Below are 22,097 nucleotides of genomic sequence, written 5' to 3'. Positions count from 1 at the left end.
GACATTCGAGAAACTCTGGTGACATGGAAACCAACCAGGTAATTACAGATACATATAATTGGTTATTTGTTGGACCACAAGTCAATGTCTGTAAAAGTAAATGAGTGAGTGGAAGTTTTTGAACAAAGCCAGACTGCTTATGACTGAGGGGATCTGTGGCTTGTTTCACACTGAACTAAATATACTTTGAGATCACATTAAGACGGGACACTGTAGGCTACTTCATCTTTTAAAAACCCCAAATAGCTAAAAACCTGCTTAAAGTTGCTAAAACCATCACATTTCTTCTAGTGACTTCTGCCAAAATGTGTCCCCTTTTTCTCAACATGTTTATCCACGTGGTTAACAGTTCTATATTTAGCTGGTTTGTTTTGATTGCTACATCGGTTATCCTTTCACAAAGAAATCTTTTCATCACAAATTCCTTCATTCATTCACAGATTTTACTAACACATGTAGGCCTAGTGGTCAGAGAAGATATCTTCAACTATTAGAATTTATTAGATTTTCATTTTTGATTTCAGAAGACAGGAAGCAAGTTCGATAGCAAAATACATTTTGTGCAAGATACACAATAATGCATAAGAGGAGTGAAGCTAAAATAAGTCATATGACCTCCATCGATTCCGCCAGTAGATGGCAGCATTGCAACAGCCATGATGAGAATGCAGGCTCTGCTCTCAAGTCTCAAGACTCACACCACACAAGGCTTTTTTCACAGTGACTTTTCATCTTCCTCCTATATTTGATTATTAAATAAGGGTTAAGCTGAAGATTAAGCATCACTGAGCCATGGGGAAAGCAAACAAGCTGTCAAATGATTTACAAGAAAAGGTAGTTGAACTGTAGCCTATAAATCAGGGAAATGTAAAATGTAAATCAGGTTTCTAGGCCAAGTATACTTGTGTATACAAGGAATTTGGTCTCTGCATTGATCGCATCCGTGAATTAGTGAACACACAGAGCACACAGTGAACACACAGTGAGCTGAAGCACACACTAACCCACTACAGCGGCACTCGGGGAGCAGTGAGGGTTTAGGTGCCTTGCTCAAGGGCACTTCAGCCGTACCTACTGGTCGGGGATTGAACCAGCTACCCTTCGGTTCCAAGCCTGAAGTCCTAACTAGTAGGCCACGGCTGCCCCAAACAAGGATACAAAAAAAAAAAAATCCAAAGATCTGAAAATGCCAATCATAAGTGTTCAAAACTCTGATAAATAAGTGGAGAATTACTGGTTCAGTTGATACCAAGCTACGGTCAGGTAGACCAACAAAGACTTCATTGGTTCCATTCCATTTCATTGGTTCCATTGGTTGGGATGCAAAGCAAACCTCAAGTTACTTCAGCTGAAATACAGGCTTCACTGCACTGAAAAAAAGCCATGAAAAGGCACACATACAAAATGCCAAACAGCACCTAAACAAGGCTCAGAACTTCTAGAACAAAGTAATTTTGAGTGATTTTTAGTTTTTTTTTATTTACAACCAAGAAACAATGTTATGAGAGGAGTCAACAAGGCCTCAGACGAAAAGTGCACCATCTCTATCAGAGGTGGATCTCTGATGGGGTGAGCCACTTTGGGGAGACCTCAAACATGTAGTTCATACAAGACAGCACAAGAATTTATGAGAACTGCTTCCTTTTTGTCAATGGGAATTTCTACTATCTGATAAGATAAAGGAACTCATTCACAACTATCACAAAATACTACAAAATGTCATGGATGCTAAAGGGGGCAATATTCGGCATTAAAGAGGGTTTATGAGTATAAGTATAAGTATGAGTATATATACTCTTTTGATCCCGTGAGGGAAATTTGGTCTCTGCATTTATCCCAATCCGTGAATTATTGAAACACAGTAAGGTGAAGTACACACTAACACGGAGCAGTGAGCTGCTTGCTACAGCGGTGCTCGGGGAGCAGTGAGGGGTTAGGTGCCTTGCTCAAGGGCACTTCAGCCGTGGCTGTGGGCATGGGAGAGCAGTGCTCAACCACTTCCCCATCCACATTTGTCCTACTGGGTCTGGGATCGAACAGGCAACCCTCCGGTTACAAGTCGAAGCCCTAATCAAGGCCACGGCTGCCCTCAAAAGAGTATGTTAACTTTTGAATGGGGATCATCTCTCATTATCTTCTTTATTGCTATGTTTTGTTTAATGATTGCATTATTATGTGATGCTTTAAGGTTTAATTTGAACCCCATTAAAATAGAAGTAATATGTTTTGCTTATTATGGCGGGGTATGTGAATTGACACACAACTGTACATTTAAAAGGACTTTAAATGAATGCAACATCAACCACTTCACTATGCATAGACACAATAATGGATGGATTACCTTTTAAATGAAAAATGACCTAACAGTCAATGAGCTAATTACATTAGTGGACTAATTATTTAGATGTAGGCCATTTAACAATTGAATTAATTTAACAATTCTACAGGCAATTCTACATCGAAAGTAGCAAGCAGTTAATCCTGGCAGTGAGGGAGAGGACATAAAGAAGGGCTTTCAAAAGACTCAGGGAAAGAAGAGGAGAGAGATAATTTGGGCCTTCCCAAGTGAGAGAGTGAAGTGGTGAGCCAGATCAGGTCCTGATAAATGCTCAGCAGGTGACCCTATTAGCCTAATCTGGCCAAAATATTGGGAAATTCATATCCTGCTTTATCTACAGCCAGGATAAATTTGGCTAGGCCTAGGTATGTCTGGTTTAGGCTACACAAGCAAGCTTGCATAAATAACCATTGACAACTTGTTATCAGTTAAGCAAGTGCATATTGATCATTTATCCAGGCTATACACTTAATGTTAGTCTTTATTATCTATATTAAAATGAAAATACTAATTAGCCTGCATGTATATATAAGTAAGTATATACGTATATTTTGCAAAGTAAGGCCTAATAATGTAAGTTAGTATGATTATTCGTCATCCTCCATCCCCCATCAAACCCAAATCAATCAATCTGAGCTCACTTGAGAATGTTTTACAAAGAATTGCCTTTTTTCAGTGTCTTTTATTTGTCTGATATAGGCCTAGACTACTTAGCCCAAATGGCTGGTTTTACAGATCCTAGACTAAAATGATCTCTTTAACCACATTGATCTCAATAAAAAAATATTGCACATTGCCTGAAATTGCACTGTGCCTATTTACAAGGGTATTGTTCCCACCTCTTTAGGGGGCTATACCATCAAATGTTGGACCTATAGAAAGCTGAGAACCTGCAGTTTTCGTAGGAAACAGTCAAAATAACTGTGTGATGTATTCACACAGTTATAGAGGCTAGAATATAGTTTTTTTTTCTTTTTGCCGGATTACAAGCATCTCTGAACTGACCACATTTCAGCCCTCTAGGTCACTTGATATTCCTTTAGAAACACAACTGAGCCCTAGCACCAGGTCTTGTGAAGCTGTGTGCAAAAGTAGATCAATATGAAAATATGAGTGCTTTAGACCATTATTTGCCAAGGTATGCTCATGCGTTTTGTAAAATGCCTATGGAAACTCCCTAGGACTTTTTGTTATCCAAAATGCATACTGACAATTAAATGCTTACTGTAGGCCTACATGAACCCATTTGTGTAGAAGCATAATCCTGGTCTCAAATGAAATGTAACACTTTGAGGTTTCTTGTGGATTATTTAGATTGTATGTCAGGTGTTATGATATAGACTGACTACACAAAATATGGAATAATTACAAAAAAAGTCTCTATTTTTGCATTTACTTTGGTTCAATGAGTGTGTATGAGATAGACTATACATCTGTACACCTTATATTGGATAATACAACATGAAGATTCAATTTCTATGGATTCTTGTGAATATTTCAGTACCCAACATGTTACATCTACTTATTGTGCTGCAGCTACACTGCAGCCAGAAGTCAGGGTAGGCCTATAGCACCAAAAGCGGAGGAGGGGGAGGGGGGCATTTTGGATCAAATTTAATTGAGACATAATAAGATTAATCTGAGAATGTAAAGCACTATACAGATTGTACATGAACAAAGTTCTAATTTTTGGATCCACAAGAGTCAAAGCTTTGAAATGGTGTATAACATTACTATGCTACATGCATAGACTGTAAGGCATGTTGGGGGGAGGTGGGTTACCGTCCCGCCTGCGGGACAGTGATTATGTGGTTTTAAGCAATCTGATTTAGAGCTTTTCACATCTGCTTCTGATCGTTTAGAGGTAAATTAATAACAACCTTTCGACGTAAATCGGGTCTATAAAAGAGCCGTCCTTCCTCGCGCTTTTTCTTTTCGATTGTGTAGTGGCCAGCTAGGTCTAATCTACCACAGGTTCCATTATAAATAGCCTATCCAGTCTTAGCAGGAGCATGGGAACTGGGACTATAAACATCACTGACCAGTCTCTGCTGTAGCTTCGGCTGGTTTCCTGAAGTCTTCACTGCCACCAGGTGTCTCCTATTTCCCATTTCGGATGGCGAAGAAGAGACTGGAGCTTGAAGGAGGGGCGAGGGTCTAACTGTTGTCTTCCGGCACATTCCAAGTGTAAAAAGTTCGTCTTCTGGCTGATTGTATTCAGTTTGTTTTTTTACCCATTTCATTGTCTCTAATAATGTTCGAATTTTGGATGTTTTTGGATTAACGTGGGAAAGTACCAAAGTGCGCCATGTAGCGCATGAAAGAATGGAGTGTGGACATTTTAAGAAAACACCTGAGTGAGTGAGAAGAAGAACCTGAAACTATTTGTGCGCTACCGACTCGTAATCTAACTAAACACTGGATTTTGGACGTGTGTTTTGAATGTAGCATACCTAGTCGGCTACAATGAGTGAGGAGAATACAGACATTTCTAGGGAATTGATGGGTAAGAGTCACCTTTATTGAAGCCAGTGATTTATATTTTTCCAAGTTTGGCTGAACAAAAAATGTGAATGTTTACTGACTAGCTGTGGTTGACTTCTAAGAGATGATGTTATGTACAATGCAATGTGATGTTGTGATCATTTGTTTTGATGTTGATTAACTTCGTTGCAGCTGTTCAGAACAGCTGGAGGAGTGGAATGCTTAAGTTAGCTTACTACTCGCATAGTTTTCTACAGGGCGAGCTAAAATGTTTCAGGTAAGATGATCTGGTCTCTACTGTCATTGCGTGGTAAAGCAGGTAGGCTATCCAGAAATTTGCCCAATTAAGATGCAGATGATGATGATCTGATTACCGCGTGTTAAATTGAAATAGAAAATCTATCTATATTTTGACAGTAACTTTTCAAGTTTTCATTTTATTTATTAATGTCAACACACTGCCATTGACAACAGTAGCCTACTGCTGAAAATTAAGTTTCAATATAGATTATCAAGGACTTCCCTAAACTGTATAAAAGCTTCAACTCTCCAAATTGTCTAAAAGTATTTTTATTTGCTCTTTTGACCTCAAACGCACTGATGTCTTGAGGAGAGAATTCCTTGGAGTGATATAAATCTGCCCTCTCCCATCTGACTTGCTGTGCTGAAGTTTATAGTCTCTAAGTAGGGCGCAGAAGAGAAACAATACCTTGAAAATGAATACTACTTTAGACAAACCACTCACAACCCAGTGATCCTCAAGTTGTTATGATCCCACAGTAAAGAGTTTCACCTTGGGTGAAAAATCAGTTGTAGTTGTCTGAGTTGAATTACTCTCTCCAGTGCTCTCCCTGAATGTCTCTCATCTGTTAGACAATGTCAAAATGTTCTCTGAATGTTAGGCCTGCTCCGCTTCATGGGACCACATGGGCAAAGCTGTGGAATGCTTGGCATCTGGGACATGGATTGGAGCCATTGGGAATGTAAAGTGATATGAAGTTGTGGTAGAACCCTTGTGACCTCAGCTCCACTATGTTGCTTGTGGTATGGCAGTGTCAACATGTTGAGAAAAGTACGCATGAGATGTTTTGGACCTTTTTCATACGTTGATAAGCCAGGACAGCAGGTCAGATGCGTGTGATCATGTGCGGGTAGTTTAAGTGCTATTAGGATCCAATCAGGATTTTTGTTTGTAAGTATAAACAAACAGTGCATATGCATACATGCTACTTTCAAAAACATACTAGGCGGGTGTTGAAAATTCCTTTCACTTAGAAGGTCATGCTAGTTTGTCAGTGCATCTAGACGGAACATATTGATTTCAGGGTCAGCTGCACAGATACGGAGAAGAAAGACTGGCTTTGAGGTGGTGGTCAGTTCAAACTAAACTGAAAAGACTAATACAATTGATGTGTCACATGTAGCAGTTTTCCCTCATGTTCATATCTCCTCTCACCTCTATTCATATCTTTTTTTTCTCCTTTCTCTTTGTAGAGAGTGTGAGAGATGCTGTCGGTAAGAAGATCAACCTCTCTCTCAGGAAGAGGGTCAGTGTGGAGGTCAAAGGAGACAAGCTGGAGAAGCGCATTCTAGTAAGACACCTGCCCACCATCACACCTCTTATTCCTACAGATTCACACACCCAATAGGCTACTTTTTTTTTCACTTACTAGCACTAATGTCTCCCACTCCATGGCCAGTTCAAGGCATCACATTCCACTCAGTATTGCCTCGCTCTGTAGGGTAACAGTCAACATTACACATCTCTCTCTCTCTATGTCTCTCTCTCTTTCACACACTGCCTCTGAGAGCAGGAATGAGTAAAACCTTGCTGGCACATTTTGGGGGTGTGAATTGGTAGGTTGCCTTCTGTTGCTATGGAAACGCTCCACCCTCCTGAATAGACACTACCTCACTACTTCCTGTGTTTTTGGGAGTCCTCTGGAATTGGGCGATGATGTCATTGGTTAAATGACCTTGCACAGCTGTAAGGGAAGTGAATGGGTGCTGGGTGCACGCTGATTTTAAATGTGTGGGCATACTTGTGTCGCCAGTCGGTCGCCACGCCAACATTTTTCAGCATGTCGCAGAACATGTGGTCTCAGTTATTCTGCTCAATAGCTCTGCATCTTTGGGGTTTTACAACACAATTCAAGGCCATTACGCACAAAAAGTAAAAAATAATTTGTCCTTCACAGCACACTCTCTTTTAATGGCATACAATATATGTTGTCATTCATAGTGGAGATGTCTAAATTTGACTGTTTACACACATACCTGTTTAATCAATGTATTTTCTCTTAATGGCACAATCCACAGTCCTGGCCCCTTACATGTTTTGGAATACAGGGAATTACTCCTCACAGCCTGTTTGTTCAGTGATTGCATGAAAAAATTGTGTTTGTACACAGTCCGAGGGCATATTCCAAGTACATAAATTAGTGACAAACCTGGGTAAGTTAATTCAGCGTATGTGGTAAACCTCCTAAAAGAAGAGCCCAGTGGCTTTGTTTTGCCAGGAGGATGAAGGTATGGGGCTCTTTTATTAGGAAGATTATCACTTTGAGTTAACTTAACCAGGTTTGTTATTAAACAGTGGACTTGGAATCCCTCCCAGCTCCGTAAATAGGAAACAGACATAGTGGCTTAGACTAATCCATAAATATTACCAGCTAATCAACACGGTGCTTCAGTGTCACAGAAGAGAGAAGTGTAATTTTATTAGCAAACCAAGTTTACTAATCCGTCAGTGAATTACAAGCTGTGGCCACAATGCGTGAGAGATATGAGCAGCTTGGTGCTGCCCAGGTCAGACACCAGAAATTGTGAAAGACATCTGATTTCACAGCTGCAGGTGTTTTGCAAGAGGCTATTCAGCAAGACCTGAAAAGCCTGCGGGACTTGAGCATTTCAGGTATCAAGTTTCATGTATCTACATGTTCCCCTTAGTCACCTATATTTTGTGAAGCCCTCCTCTTGTTTTTCCCCCCAGGGTTAATTAAGTGAAAGAGCCAGAGCAAGAGAGTTGGTGAGATTCTGTAAACTTTCAATCAGTGGCTTTAATGCACTGATAAGAGCCAGGGCCAGCCTTGTAGTAGTAGTGTGTTGTGGGGAAACAGGGTGGGGCTGACTGTGGCATTCTTTCATGCGGTTGTGCCTTAAGGCTACAGTAAACGCACTTTAGCAACTCCCTATTGTTTGGCAAGGACACTGGCTTTGGCAGTCATTTAGCGGGCTTATCCACTGTCCAGTAATTGGGCACCCTGCCCTCTTGTGATTTGGGTATCTGTTACTGTATCTCAAAACAACAGCTTCAAAAGCCACTGAGCCCAACAGCCATCAGCATATGTCGTTAGTCAGCCAGTCAAGTGAATGATCATTTAAAAAACACTAAATAGAAAGAAATTGAACCAGAAGTTTAAACATGTGTGAGTGACTTCAAAACACATCAGAATGAAAACGGGGTGTCGGTGATCAGTGTGGAGTATATCCATGTCCGCGAGGTACACACATACCTGAGTTTTGTTTCTTGGTAAAATTCCACCTTTTTGTGGTAACCTGCCTCTCTGCTGTTGTCTTGTTCTGACTTGACATGACACATGCCTGATGTTGTAGCCTATTCACACAAACATGGTCACAGTGCATTCCAGATGTTGCCAAAACCATAAGTGCAGAAAAATAAGAGGTTATGAATGAAGTAAACAAGTAAATGAAGTAAATCTCCTACAAGTGAGTGTGCTTTTCTTTATATTAGGAAGGAAATTCATCTGGCCCTGATATTATATTATTATTATTTATATGATAAATATGTAAGGTCTATCTTTACCAATTTCATGGACACTGTTACCCTTCCTTTCCAGTTAGCAATGTCCTTTTACCATTTATAATATATGTTGTGCTGAATCTGTGCATGAGTGTGCATGTATATGTGCATGGAAGAGTGGTTCCCATCCCCCCTCCCCCTCCCACCCACGCCTACACACAGACACACACACACACACACACACACACACACACACAAAGCATGCTGAGGTTTAGTTGCAAGTTTCTGCAGAAACAGGTTGTTGAAACAGAGGGCCTGTGAGTAGTACAGGTTTTGACTCAGTCTCCTCTTTCGATTTATTTTTACTCCCAATCTGCCCCCTAATGTTGGTCACTCACCAGTACAAATGGCATTGGGAAAACACTGTTTTACAAAATGTGTAACACATACTGTGATTGATCCAAGATGGAAGCCCTTATTATTTCCTCAAGTCATGTGCATGGATTGTAGCTTTATGTCCAAATAAGCATATTGTTATATGTAGTCCCCTGGTGAGCAGTTGATTTGGTCTTTTGGCTAAATTCGGATTCTGACATTAAACTCTTTTTATCTGTCCCTGAGTTAGTATGTGCGTAAAACGCAAAGTCTGCCCTTGCATTGACACATCGGCAACAAAAGGAGTATCTCCTCTCTCAAAATGTTGCTTTCTTTGGGTAGAGCACAATGTGCTTAGATGTCCAGATTGAGTCCAGAGGTCTCGGCTGGTTTGCAGGAAATCTGCCGTGCTCTGTGTGTACTGTTTTGGGTCACGATGGGCACTTTCTTTTTTTTTTAAGAATCCAGGAAAATGTTTGTTTTGACTTTAAAATGCTGGAGCGAAACACCAACAGTCAAAAGGACTCCATTTCACATCTAGAGTACTGTAGCACAGGCATCAATGCTGTAAGAACAGATGCGGGTGTGTGATCTGGCACGCGGGCCCTTGTTTTACTGTTTAATGAGTATCTAGGTCCGCTCACTGCTCGTCGAGAGCTGGCTTCCCTCCAGTTTCCCTCAGATAACCTGGGAGAAGGCCAAACGGGCAAGTCGGGCCTTTTGGTGGTAATAACATTTCTGTAATCTGTATTATTCCAAACACTGGAGAAAGGATGTGGGTGTCGACAATGAGCACGGAGCCGTTTGTTTGCACAAGGGGCCAAGCTGAGTGGGATTCTGGGTAATGTGTGCTAAACAGGAAGTCTAACACCGATTCAACCTTGACCTTTTCATAGCTGTATGTGTGTTTTGTGTGTCTGTGTGTGTCTGTGGATCTGCCTGTGTGTGAGAGTGGGTTCCATTTCGAGGGGGGAACAGTAAGATATTATTTAGGATTCAGCCTGAGAACTCTGGAACCAAACTGAAATGTGGAACGGATTACTGTCAATTGGAGAACTAGACTGGAAACACACTTCAAGTGGCTTCATTACTTGACAGACTGGATTCCCACTTCTACAATTTTAGTCTTGAATCCATATTTCCTATAGAAATCTAACGTTTGATTAGAGAACAGAGAAAGACACTAATGCCTGACCCCTGGACTGACCTTTGTATAACCTGTTCCACAGCCATCTCATGTGAAAGTCAGCGTGGTTACAGTTCTCCTGCATTGCTGCTGTGCTAAACAGTATACCCAAGAAATTAAATCTCCTATATAATTATTCTTGCTCTTGTCCAATAAGCAGAGGGATGTTTCTAGGGTTGGCAGTTGAGCAAACCCAATAAAATATTGATTTACACAAAAAAGTGATTTAGAGTGTTGATGACTTCTGTAATTGCTATACCAAATGGCTCGACTAGTCTAATATTACCCTGCCGTAAACACTGTGAGCAGTTTTGAAGGGAAACGTCATTTGATTATGAGAGGGGAAAAATCCACAAAAAAATCCACAAATATTTCCCTTTAGTTTTATTTATATTCCTTTCAGCCAGTTTGTGGGAAGCAGAATGCCATGGGTCTGTAGGGCCCTGGGTCTGGAAGAGAACTTAGATCATAGGCCTGCAGGCCTCAGTGCCTGGTTTTGGCCATGCCAGTAGGGTTCAAATCCAACTATTTACTCTTAACAATAACATATGGAATATATTTAGTTAAAATGTATGCATTTCATTTAAAGGCCAGTGTTGACGTGTTTTGGTGATTTTAGTTGTTTAAATGTTCATATGTCGAAAGCATCTATCAGGTAATACATGGAAATATGCTAAATCATTCCTGCTCAAATAATCAACTAGCTGGTAGTGGTTGTGTTTTTGTGTAAACGGATGGTGTACTGAAGTTGAAAATCATTGAAATCAATTATGGAATAGCACCATAAAAGAGAAGAGAAAATTTGCTTGTTCGATGGAATACCGATGAGTGTGGGGAAATGTTGAATGAAGTGGAAAAACTGTGCTATGACTTATATTGTTTGGTTTGCTCTGTGAGTAGAGAGTGCTGGAAACAAAAGGTCAGGAACTTAATTCCTGTTTGGAACTGATATAGTCTATGAGCTAGGAAGGGTCCACATGCACCCCCCCCCCCCCCCCCCCCAACTCCCACTACTAGACTTAAGTGGTATTTTCTTGTAGCCATGGTCCCAGAGTTTAAGAAAACTTTTTTTAACAAGAAATAAACTCTTTCCCACTGTACCTGGTAGACCACTGTCTGACTGGTACCGTGGTGGAAAAATACATATTTTAAGACGTATGAGAGATGGAATTGGCCATTGCTTATGCAAAAAGTGGTCAATGTTGAGCAAGTTTCAAAACAAAGTATTTCACATGTTATATCATAATCTAAATTTCAATAATGTGTTAATCCATATTATTATATAGAATTAGATCTGAAATAGTCATATATGTGTTGTCTGTGGGGTATATCCCATGGGGTCAACCTGTACCACTCTACTACTGGGGTGGTGCATGTGGACCCCTCCTAGCCAGGCGCACCGTTTTTGTAGACAATAGCTCCATGAATTAGATCTTGGTGTTTTGCTTTGTATTGTGTCATTCAGTACAGATATTTCAGTCAACGTTTTTAATTCTTTCAGGGACAAGAATTATTTACCCCATCAAGCTAGAACAAAAATCTTTTTGAGTATATGCATTTCTGATGTCTTTTTTTCCCTCTGCAGGCATTGGCTTCTCATCGGGCCTACATTCTTACTGCACGAGTGCCCTCCAAGGTAAAGAAGCACATTGTGGCCATACAGAGTACAGTGATCAAGCCTGTATGCTGGTGGGAGTAAGGGCAGGGTTTGCTTTTGTTTTTGCGCATGCAGCTGTGATTGTGTTAATGACTATATCTAGGTGTTTCTTCATTAGACAGCAGAGTTAAAAGGGCTCAAGGTTTAAGCGTTAAACTGCAATAAGTCAGCTCTAGTTAGACAGAGATTGGAAAAGAATCCTTTGTGTTGGTTCTCCTCCTCCCTTTCTGGATTCCACCCTGGCCGTGATTATGAGACGTGTCACTCAAAAATATGATCATTCAATAAACTGCTAAAAGATACAATATATATTTTGCTTTGTGATATTGATATTAAACCTCTATTTAAGACATGACAAATTCCAACTGCTCTCCACACACTGCAAGCTGATTGGTTTAATTCAACTTCAGAGAAGCAGACTAACTTAAGTCTTGTTTTGGTAGACCTGTCCAGGCAGAAAACCAGGCAAGCTCTTATAAAGTCACAAATAAACACTAAATCATACAGCAGGCAGAATTTGCCCCTGTTGCATTTGCCCTCTATTCTCTGCTTTCTGAGGAAGTAGCAGACTTGTACTCCTAGGGCCCTTCTCTGTCTCTCTCTCTCGCCCTTCTACTCTAGAGGCTTTGACCTCAAATCTGGTGTGCTGAACTTCCCACTGTAGATGCAGGCGTGTCCTTACTTGCTTTTCGGAGAGACATGGAATGTCTTGAGCATGATGGGTTGATAAAGGTATTGCTTACTTCTCCCCTGCATTCTCTCCACCTCTGTTTTATCACTATACATCTTTTATCTTTTTTTATTTGATTTTATTTCTATTCCATTATACAATTTATTTTGTTCACTCCACCGCTGTTTGCCCCCCCCCCCCCCCCCCCAATCTCTCCTCTTCTGTTATTCTTCATGCCCTCCATCTTCCTCTGGGTGTCTTCACAGATTTCTTCAAGTTCTTCCAGGCTGCCCCCCCCCCTGTTTTTCTTTCCCACAGGCTGTTTTCACAGCTGGATTTTGGGTGACTGCCGACTGCCCACTAGCGTGGGATAACCCCCCCCAAAACAATTCTCCTCTAAGAGAGCCCACCTCAAGACATTAGCCACATCCCAAACAAGTAAACAAGCTCATAACATTTGCTTAAGGACAGGAAAAAAAGAAAACAAATCATGCTTTCAAATCAAGCGTTCTTTTTCTGCAAGTGGATAAAGAATGGATAGAACAGACAGACAAGGGATGGACAGAGTAGAGGGAGAAGTGAACGCCACAAAGGCGCTTGTTGGCTTGCTGGCTGGGGTCGGGCAGGCTTGGGCGCGAGCCAGTGCTTGTGGGAGCGGGCTGTCCCAGGGGAGGGCAGGGAGAGGAGAGCGCGCTCAGACAATGGCCACAGTGAAACAGCTGGACAGAGGCAAGCTTTCTCTCGCTCTTGTCCTCAGGAAGAGATGAGGGTTCCTGGATTAGTTTGACCTCCCTCTGTTTGTGCTTCCTGTCAAGTTGTGTGTCTATACATTTCTGCATGTATAGAGGATGTGCAATTGTGCATAGCCAATTGTGCATTTGCATTTTAGTGAGCTTATGTGTGTGCTTGTGTGTATACATTTATGTGTGTGCTACTGTATGCCTGCACATATGGGAGGAGGAGGGGGGTATTGTGTGTTGCTGCATTGCATGTTAATTTAATTACCATTTAACACTCATAAAATGCAGAATAAAATCACCACATATTAAGCTGCAGTTCCTTAGAACAGATACCATGTTGCCAGGATATCTTATAAAGTCCTTTACACAGTTTTTGGGTTGCACTCTGTGCATACAAAAATGCACTATATAAATAAAAGTGACTTGACAATGTATGCTTCCATTGTTCTTGGTCTGCATATTACTTATTCAATGTTATTTCTGTTATGCGAGGACAAAAAAAGTTACCCTAATTTGCTCCTTTTGTTATTTCCAAGGTTGAGCAGTCTTTCAACTATCTGGACATTCAAAGCATCAGCAGTTTCAAGCCAGATCAGGTGTGTAGCCAAACTGAGAGTGTACGTCATTCAGTCATTCGGACTTATTTCTGTTGTTCTGTGTAGTACTCATTTGTAGGACTTATCCTGACCAAAACCTCAGGCACAATGGACTGTGAGGGTTGCAAGCTACTGTGGTCTGTGTGTTCTGTAGTCCTGAAATGACCAGAACACACACTGCCTCCCTGTGTGCTGGTTCTGACATCCCCAAGAAGAATGGAGGCCCATTATGATATTGCCTTACCACCAACCTGCACTCTCAGACTGGTGCTGCTGTAACTTGATCTGATAAGAACCCAGGCCCAGTCAGACTGGCATGGTCAGCCATCGGGCCCTCGAGCCCAGTCACTCTGGGGTTTTGTTGATGTGTTTGTGGCGCCCCCTGCAGCTGGTGGTGAAGCATGAGCGCGGCCTGGTGTCCTTCAAGCTGGCCAGCGCTGAGGAGGTGGACGAGGTGGTGGCCCAAGTGGGCCGTGATCTCCAGAGGATATGCCCCAGTCTGTCTCCAGGGTAGGTGCTCTCTCGTTGACCTCAGCTTCAGCTGGCGATTTCTGTTTTATGAGTTTTCTTTCTTTGGTTTTGTTTTGTTTTCTTCTCTGCCCTTTGCCTTTCCCCCTGTAAAAAGACACAAGTGTTTGCTTTTGCTGATCTCTTTTCTTTGGCACTCAAACTTGTAACTTTGTCTTAAATACACACAAAGGCAAATGCACATGCTCTCTCTCCCTCTCTCTCTCTCACACACACACACACACACACACACACACACACACACACACACACACACACACACACACACACACACACAGGCACACATACACATACTCATGCACACACACACACACACATACAGACACGCACATATCCCAGAACTGCGGTTGTTTAGTATGAGGGAGTGAAATAGTGTGTTATTCTCTCTTGCTGTTTGGCAGGGAGGTCATGAAGAAAGTGTCTCTGAAGCCAGAGGACAGGATGACTGCCCTTCTCTCTAAGTGGGAGGACCAGCTGCCTGTCGACTGCGGGCCGTGTGGTGAGCGTCATCAGCATCTCCACACTGCCACTCTGAAAATATTATTTACTCCAGGGTGAAATGGCAACAGATTTCTACTGTGTACTCTCTGAACAGGATTTCAGTCATGTGTAGTTTATGTCATTTTAAATATTTAGTAGAAATTGATGTTTGAAAAAGATGGGATACACTTGTTCATGCCGTATACTGCTTGGTAGTGGATATCAAATCACATTTGTTTCACATTGCACTTTAGTCCAAGGTCTGATTCTATATTTTGGGTGAGAAAGACACTACCAAAACATGTAATGTTATATGTAGCATAAAGGAAATAGTCCAATAAAATGTGCAATATTTAATTATTGTTCCAATTGCCTGCTGTACCATTCTAGGTGGATTTTCGCACACATACTGGTGTATGTGTGATCAGTTGGGTCTTCCGTACAGAGATGAAGTGCAGTGGGTTAGTACAAAACACAGTTCTTCCAACAGTGACTTTGTGGTGCTGACTGTAAGTGTTTTCTGCACCCATGTACACCCCTGTACAGTAGTCACCTCTTCACAGTGTTCTTCCTCTCTGTCTCAAGGACGTAGATACAATATACCTAACCCAAGACACAAGGGAACTGAATCTGCAAGATTTTATTCATCTAGAGAACAGGTACAATCTCCATAAGGGATATCAGGATGTCATTACGGCTGTTCATTAGATTCTGTTCCCATTGCTGTTTACATTAACTTTATGTTGAGATACTGTAACTTAAAAACCAGCTATGCATTAACAGTGACAGTTCTTTCTTGCATGGAAGTTGCTTGGACAATGAACAGTAAATACGTTTGGCATTTATCTGCTTCACAGAGATTTGGTTATCATCGTCGCTGCTCTGGAATACAACCAGTGGTTCACTAAGCTCTCCGTGAAGGATTACAAACTGGTATGTCTCTTTAAACACAACATATTGGCATATGTTCTCCTACAAATGTTGGTGAGTGTCACCATACAGGGTTTCCCGCAGAAAATGTGTTAGTCAAGGTGGGCTTTGCCGTGGGGGGGATTGGGGGGGGGGCATCTGACGGGGAAGACGGAGGGGGGGGGGGGGATTGTTTGTGCAATTAATGTGTGCAATCTTTACAAACACTATACAAACTATACAACACTAAAGTGCAAAAGAAAGTGCAAAACAACATTTTCAAAATGTGCAACGGTGATCACAGTCACTGCTTATGGCAGAGCTGACATCTAGCATCGCAGGGTTTCCCGCAGCACTTTGCAGTCAAGGCGGCCGCCTTGGCAAAACAAGCCTGCCGCCTTAACTACGTCGTCAAAAAAAAAAAAAAAAAACGTGTTACTTTGTCCTGTTTTCTCCCTTTCATTCCAAACCGTGACCAACGCCAATCTCCCTTCTCCGCAGAACGCATTAAAAAATAAGGTGTCATGAATCGAAAAATAATCATATATTATGTGATATGCCTCATATCATATGTGATATGCCTCCGAATCAGAGCTAGTGAGCAGAGCTGAGCGGTGCAAATATCTTGCTCCTCGTTCTCAAGAATCAGTCAAATCGCGAACAGCCACAGCTCAGTTTAATTGTCAGGTGTGATGAAATGCGTTCATATTCCACTTTTTATGTCATAAACGTTGCAGGCCTATGGAAAGGTTTAGTGGTAGGGTTTTCCAATGATCAAGTTGTTGCTTCAATTTGTGTTTTAATTTATGCGACGCACCGATGCTGGGTTCATCCGTTTGGCGCAAGTTTAAAATATTTAGCCGGCTGCGTGATTTGTCATTTTCGTTATTTTGGCAATTAATCCCGACTGATCCCTTTAGTTAATGTTGCCAAGCTTGTTTGTTGTTGCACTAACAGTGTTGCAGTCTTTTAAAATAAATGTTCTGAGTGAAATATATTGCCGTTGCTCTTAGTTCTTTGGGACCGGGGAGCTAAATTTACCTGACGCGAATTTGACCGGAGAAGCGGCCGAGTAAACAGCCACCTGCACAGTGCCACCTGCACAGTGTTGACTTGCGCGTCTAATCGGACGCGCAAGACTGACAATAGACGGGCGTAGGCCCGTCCAGGCCCATCCGTGCCTACGCGTATGCTTTCTAAAAATTTAACGGTCTTGGTTTTATTAGTGGGCATGCCTCAGACTCGTGGTGTGAGCGGTATGGGAGCGGAACAGAGCGGCCACTCCGGCCTCTAAATTAAAAAGCGCTCCGCGCTCAAATTCCATCCATATTACACAAAACTATAAAATGATCTAAACTTCATTCACTCTCGGTGTATAGATCAGGACAGACTTGCGGAACAGGCTGCAGGTCAACAGTCTGACAACCTGCATGAAGATAAGCATTAATGGTCCAATAGTAAAACAGTGCAATTACCAAAGGGCCCTTGAAATTATCTTTTTAAAGCCAAGGAGGATGGCTTGTAACGATGCTAGTTGTCAGCTCTGCCATAAGTAGTGACTGATCACATTTGCACATTTTGTTGTTTTGCACTTTCTTCTGCACTTGTTCTATAGTTTGTTTGGTGTTGTTACTTTGTTCTTTGTTAACTGTTATTTTGAGATGCTGGTTATTTATTTATAATGTAGTGTTTAATAAATAATTGTTAAATATACAGTGTATCGCACAAACACCCACACCCCCCCACCGACGGCAACCGATACAAGAACCACCAACCCCAATCCCCCCCCCCCCCCCCCCCCCCCCGCTCGGATGGCAACCGATACCAGACCCCCCCACCCCCGGGACCTACGACCTACCACCTTGACTAACACATTTCCTGCGGGAAACCCTGCATCGCTACAGGCTATCCTCCTTGTTTTTAAAAAGAACAATTCAAGGACCCTTTGGTAAAGCACTCTTTTACAAGTGCGGAGCATTTATTATTTTCATGCAGGCTATCAAACTGTTGCCCTGCAGCCTGTTCGGCAAGTCTCTATTGATCTATACACGGAGAGTGAATGAAGTTTAGATTATTTTATACTTTTGTGTAAGATTTACAATTTTGAATTAGAATATTTGGCAAACGATGATAGATAGCGTGATGACCATCAGATGCCACTGTTTGGACGCATCACATGATTCAGAGGCATATCACATACCCGTAAATCCTCAAATTATGGCCGGGATACTGCCTACCAGTAGCCTATGGCTATCAGTCCACGAGCACTAAAAGACATTGTTTCGATTTAACTCAATGAAATGAAAGAGCTCTTCTTAATGTGTTATATTGTTGGTTGGTGGTTTAATACTGTTGGGTCTCAACACGTCGCTCTCAAGCTACCAGTCGCTTGCCGTCCCCTTCTGAGTTTGCCAGAGGCTAAAGCCTTACTTACTACTTACTTACTACTACATTTAAACACAATTGTTGCCGCAAGGCATTCCAGCCTACGAATTTAATGATAAAGTGAATCATGCATAAAATCATCATGCAAAAAATAACTCGATTTAGGCTACCGTAGGCCTACTTGGCTACGCAATAAGGTTTCCATTACAGCACAGTGCATGTTCAATGAATGAATGAAAGCGACTGCCTGTCTCGCAATAAACACAGCGGGCGGAAATCCCGACAATCTTTCAACTACATGAAACTTAATAGTGAACCATCAAATACCCTCCAGATTTCAGTGCCTATCCGTCCCAACATTTAGCAATATAATCAAACAGTCCAAAAGTAAATTAAATCCAAAACCAACCCTAAAATCGTATGCTTTTGATAGCCTACCACGAATGCATGTATGCTTTTGATAGCCAAACGAAACGCATGCCTCACAATAAAACACAGAAATAAAGGCCTGCCTCGATTACAAGCCTGCCCCAAATAAACTCTAATAAAATCTATATTGTTGCCTTATTGGCTCAGTGGAATTCAGTACTCAACACACCACCCTGTTCTGTGAGACTGCTTCTTTAAGACATTTTTTGGGATCACAAAGTCCCAAAACATGGGAGTAGTCTGTTTCCAGTCCTAAGTCAGAATCTTGGAAAATACCCTCTGCAGTGCTCACCATGTTAATGACTTTGGGGCCCTACTGTTAAACTACATTTCAGAGAGAGTGGTATATTCCTATATGAAGAGTGAGATATATTCTGTTGTCAACAGACAGCAGTGTCATAATAAACTTATTTTAGCATCTTGTGTAATTTGGATGTCAAGTTTGCTGTTTATTTTGATTTCTTTTTTTTTTTAGTCTGCAGACCTTTGTGAGCAGATTCTCCGAGTTGTGTCACGCTCAGTGCGACTTGAGGAGCTAGTCTTGGACAATGCCAGTCTCAAAGCGTGAGTATCACACTTGTGTCATACCCAAGATCCAAATCACAATGTACTGTAACTAACTGTATTCAATAATGGCAACAAATAGCATTCTTTGCATGGTGAAGGAAATGCCGTATAGGAACGGGGCTTAATAGTATGGACATTCCTCAACATCAGGTACTGGAATTGTATGGGTGTGTTCAGTGGTCAAATGTCCCCTCAGTTGAAGAAACAATCCTACCAGCTTGTGTGTGTTTAAATGTTGTGAATTATGCTTGTTGGGAGAGTGTTGCTCTGCGCTGTGATTTACAGTTGTTAGAAATGTGCACACAGATAGCAGGCAGGTATGCATGGTGCATTTATGACACTCTGTGTTGTCCATTCTCAGCTCTGTCCACTGTGGAATGCTGATTTATGCCAGTTCTGTGGGCTACTTTGGGCCAGACTGGGTTATGTTAGGTCATTCTGTACTGCTGAGAGTTAATGTGCTCCGTCTGTCTGTGTGTGTGTGCGTGTGTGTGTGTGTGTGTGTGTGTGTGCAGAGATTTTGCACAGAAGCTGGCCATTGCTCTCAGCCACAACCCCAAATCCGCTCTCCACACCCTCAACCTGGCCAACAACTCACTGGAGGACAAAGGTATTATTTAAACACATATTTAAAAAGACTATACATTTATGTAAGTATACACACTCAAATACACAGATACAAATAGTCTCTAGTCTCTCTCTCTGTGTCTCAAATTCAATTTTACATGCATTCACACAGCTGTACACCCACACACAGGACACAAACGTGGCCAGAATGCTGATTTGAGACTGTCTGTAAAAGATGTGAAAGGTTGAAACTCGGTGTTTGAAAGGGATCGTACCTATGTTCCCTGCTTTGAGAACACAGGGAACATAGGACCCAGGGAACAGAGGGAAGGCCCTGTTTGAAACTTGATGTCAATAAAAATGATGTTACAAGACCGTAACGAATTGAAATCTTTCTTAATACAATGTTTTGATAGGTTGAAAAAACAAGTCTCATACTCTTTTTATAATATGTTTGCAACTTATTTTCATAGTTTAAAGGTTCTGGTGCATTCGCCTCAGTTTGTTTTTTAGATGTGACACTTTGTAAGCCTAAATGGTATGGCTACTCTGAAAATTAATAATAGGCTATAGGCTGGAAAAAAAGTTCTGAATCTTTGAAGAAAAAATATTTGAAAGGGCAGATCTTAATTTTGAAACTTATGAAGAGTCAGACACATTTGCACTGTGTTGCCAGCTTCAAGTTTACAACTGGCAGAGCCCACACAGCAGGGTCTTAGGTGAGACAGACGCTGCCCAAAAGTGTGAATAGTGTTTGAAACCCTGAAAGATAGCGAGCATATCACTCCCATGTCAGGGGGAGCTGTCAGACTCAGATCACTTCTGACTTATCCAACCACTTTACTTTGAATGGGGCTGCATCCTTGTTGTTTTTTCCCCTTCAAAAACAGGGTTTTAAAACTCCTAAATTCTGTGTGTTACGCTAGTGCCACCACCACTGATCTATAATCTATGAAGAACACTTCTTTATAGATCAGTGGCCACCACGTTAAGGACGCCAGAATAAATTTAGCCTAAATGTAAAACTACTCAACAGGCAAAGGTTAGCCTGAACTTGAAAAATGCGAAAACAGTAGCATCCTGACATTAACTTAGCATATGTGTGTAATGTTACCGAAAGTCGGCCCATGTTCACTGAATTAAATATCCAAATGTAAGTTTAGGGTGCTATATTTCTGTAGGTCAAGTTCAGCATTTGACCGCGAGTGCAATATGATTTTATAAGCTAACGTTACGAACAGGCTGCAGGCTAGGCATAGCCGGAACAGCATCCAGATATTAACTTAGCATATGTGTGTAATGTTACAGACTTACACTGAATTAAATATGCAAATGTCAGTTTAGGGTGCTATATTTCTATAACTAGATGAAGTTCAGCATTTGACTGCGTGCAATTTGTGAAAAGTGAATGAATAAGAAAGCTACGAAATAACATTATCACATGTTTGTTTACATACAAAGTGGCTTGGCTATAGCTACAGAATAAATAGCTATCTATTTAGCCTATGTACAGTTTTTTTTAAGGCAGCCTTCGATGGATCATAAAACCCTAGTTCTTAGTTCACTAGGATGCACTAACTTAAAAAACAATAATTAACAAAGTTTTGATTTCCAAACAGAAATAAAATGGCCGCTTTAACGTTAACTTCGCCCCAGCTAACGTTACCCGAAGCTAACATACTGTTGGCTAAGTGAAAGTCAGCTAACAGCTAAGCTAAAGTTAGGATGTCTTTTGTATGGCACCTTAGAAACTGAGCCAATAATTATCCCAAACAAGACATTACTAAATCATCCAGGGTCGTCAGTGTACCCACAAGTTTGTTGATTCATGGTGGTACACAAATTTGTCTAATCAACAAAAAAAAAATAGCTATGTGTTAGCTAGGTAGGTAGCTAGCTAACACAGAATCAAAGTGGACCTGGTATCCACCTCATCCTCCCCCGGCACGTTAGAAGTTGAAATAAGCCAATAATAATCCCCAAAAAGTTATAATTAATTTATCCAGTGTTGCCTCACATTATCCATAAGTTTGATTCATGGTCGTAAACAAATTTTACTCACCAACAACAAAGTTTTTTTTTTTTTTGATAGATAGATAGATCTACAGATCTGATGCACAGCATCAAAGTGGACATTGTGTTTGGCTTCAAAAATGTGTTTTAATGTTTCAAATTATTTTACATTTCAACCCTTCAAACACAGAGTTTCAACCTTTTGTATTTTTAAGGTTTCAGATGATTGTCAACATTCTGGCCTCAGGGTGCTCTTGTGATATTTTTGTTTTTGTCTTTTTCCCCTTGATGCAGGCATTGCTGCTCTTAGTTCTCCTCTGGCCAAACAAACACGGCTCAAGTATTTGAATCTTTCAAGGAACTCACTGTCATCCAAAGGTAAACAGCAACTCTCAGCTTTTCCTCAGTCT

The 22,097-nt window shown here is 41.2% G+C and overlaps 1 protein-coding gene across 1 annotated transcript in view; it reads left to right on the top strand.

Moving 5' to 3' along the window:
- The first annotated feature begins 4,519 nt into the window (after positions 1 to 4,519).
- The window catches only part of carmil1 (capping protein regulator and myosin 1 linker 1), a 33,976-nt gene continuing 16,398 nt past the window's right edge, over positions 4,520 to 22,097 (top strand). The window contains exons 1-12 of the mRNA XM_076302043.1: positions 4,520 to 4,844; positions 6,317 to 6,414; positions 11,732 to 11,782; positions 13,750 to 13,809; positions 14,198 to 14,319; positions 14,739 to 14,836; positions 15,208 to 15,278; positions 15,403 to 15,476; positions 15,675 to 15,750; positions 19,016 to 19,104; positions 19,623 to 19,717; positions 21,982 to 22,065. Coding sequence (XP_076158158.1) covers positions 4,805 to 4,844; positions 6,317 to 6,414; positions 11,732 to 11,782; positions 13,750 to 13,809; positions 14,198 to 14,319; positions 14,739 to 14,836; positions 15,208 to 15,278; positions 15,403 to 15,476; positions 15,675 to 15,750; positions 19,016 to 19,104; positions 19,623 to 19,717; positions 21,982 to 22,065 — 958 coding nt within the window. The 5' untranslated portion in view covers positions 4,520 to 4,804. The remainder of the gene's footprint in view (positions 4,845 to 6,316; positions 6,415 to 11,731; positions 11,783 to 13,749; positions 13,810 to 14,197; positions 14,320 to 14,738; positions 14,837 to 15,207; positions 15,279 to 15,402; positions 15,477 to 15,674; positions 15,751 to 19,015; positions 19,105 to 19,622; positions 19,718 to 21,981; positions 22,066 to 22,097) is intronic.

Source organism: Alosa pseudoharengus, unplaced genomic scaffold (genome assembly GCF_046254945.1).
Source record: "Alosa pseudoharengus isolate Yale_2024_CS ecotype anadromous, Long Island Sound unplaced genomic scaffold, YU_APseudo_1.1 YU_APseudo_1.1_scf_23, whole genome shotgun sequence".
NCBI lineage: Eukaryota > Metazoa > Chordata > Actinopteri > Clupeiformes > Clupeidae > Alosa > Alosa pseudoharengus.
Note: the sequence above shows the minus strand (reverse complement) of the source record. Positions and strands in the feature narration are given on the sequence as shown.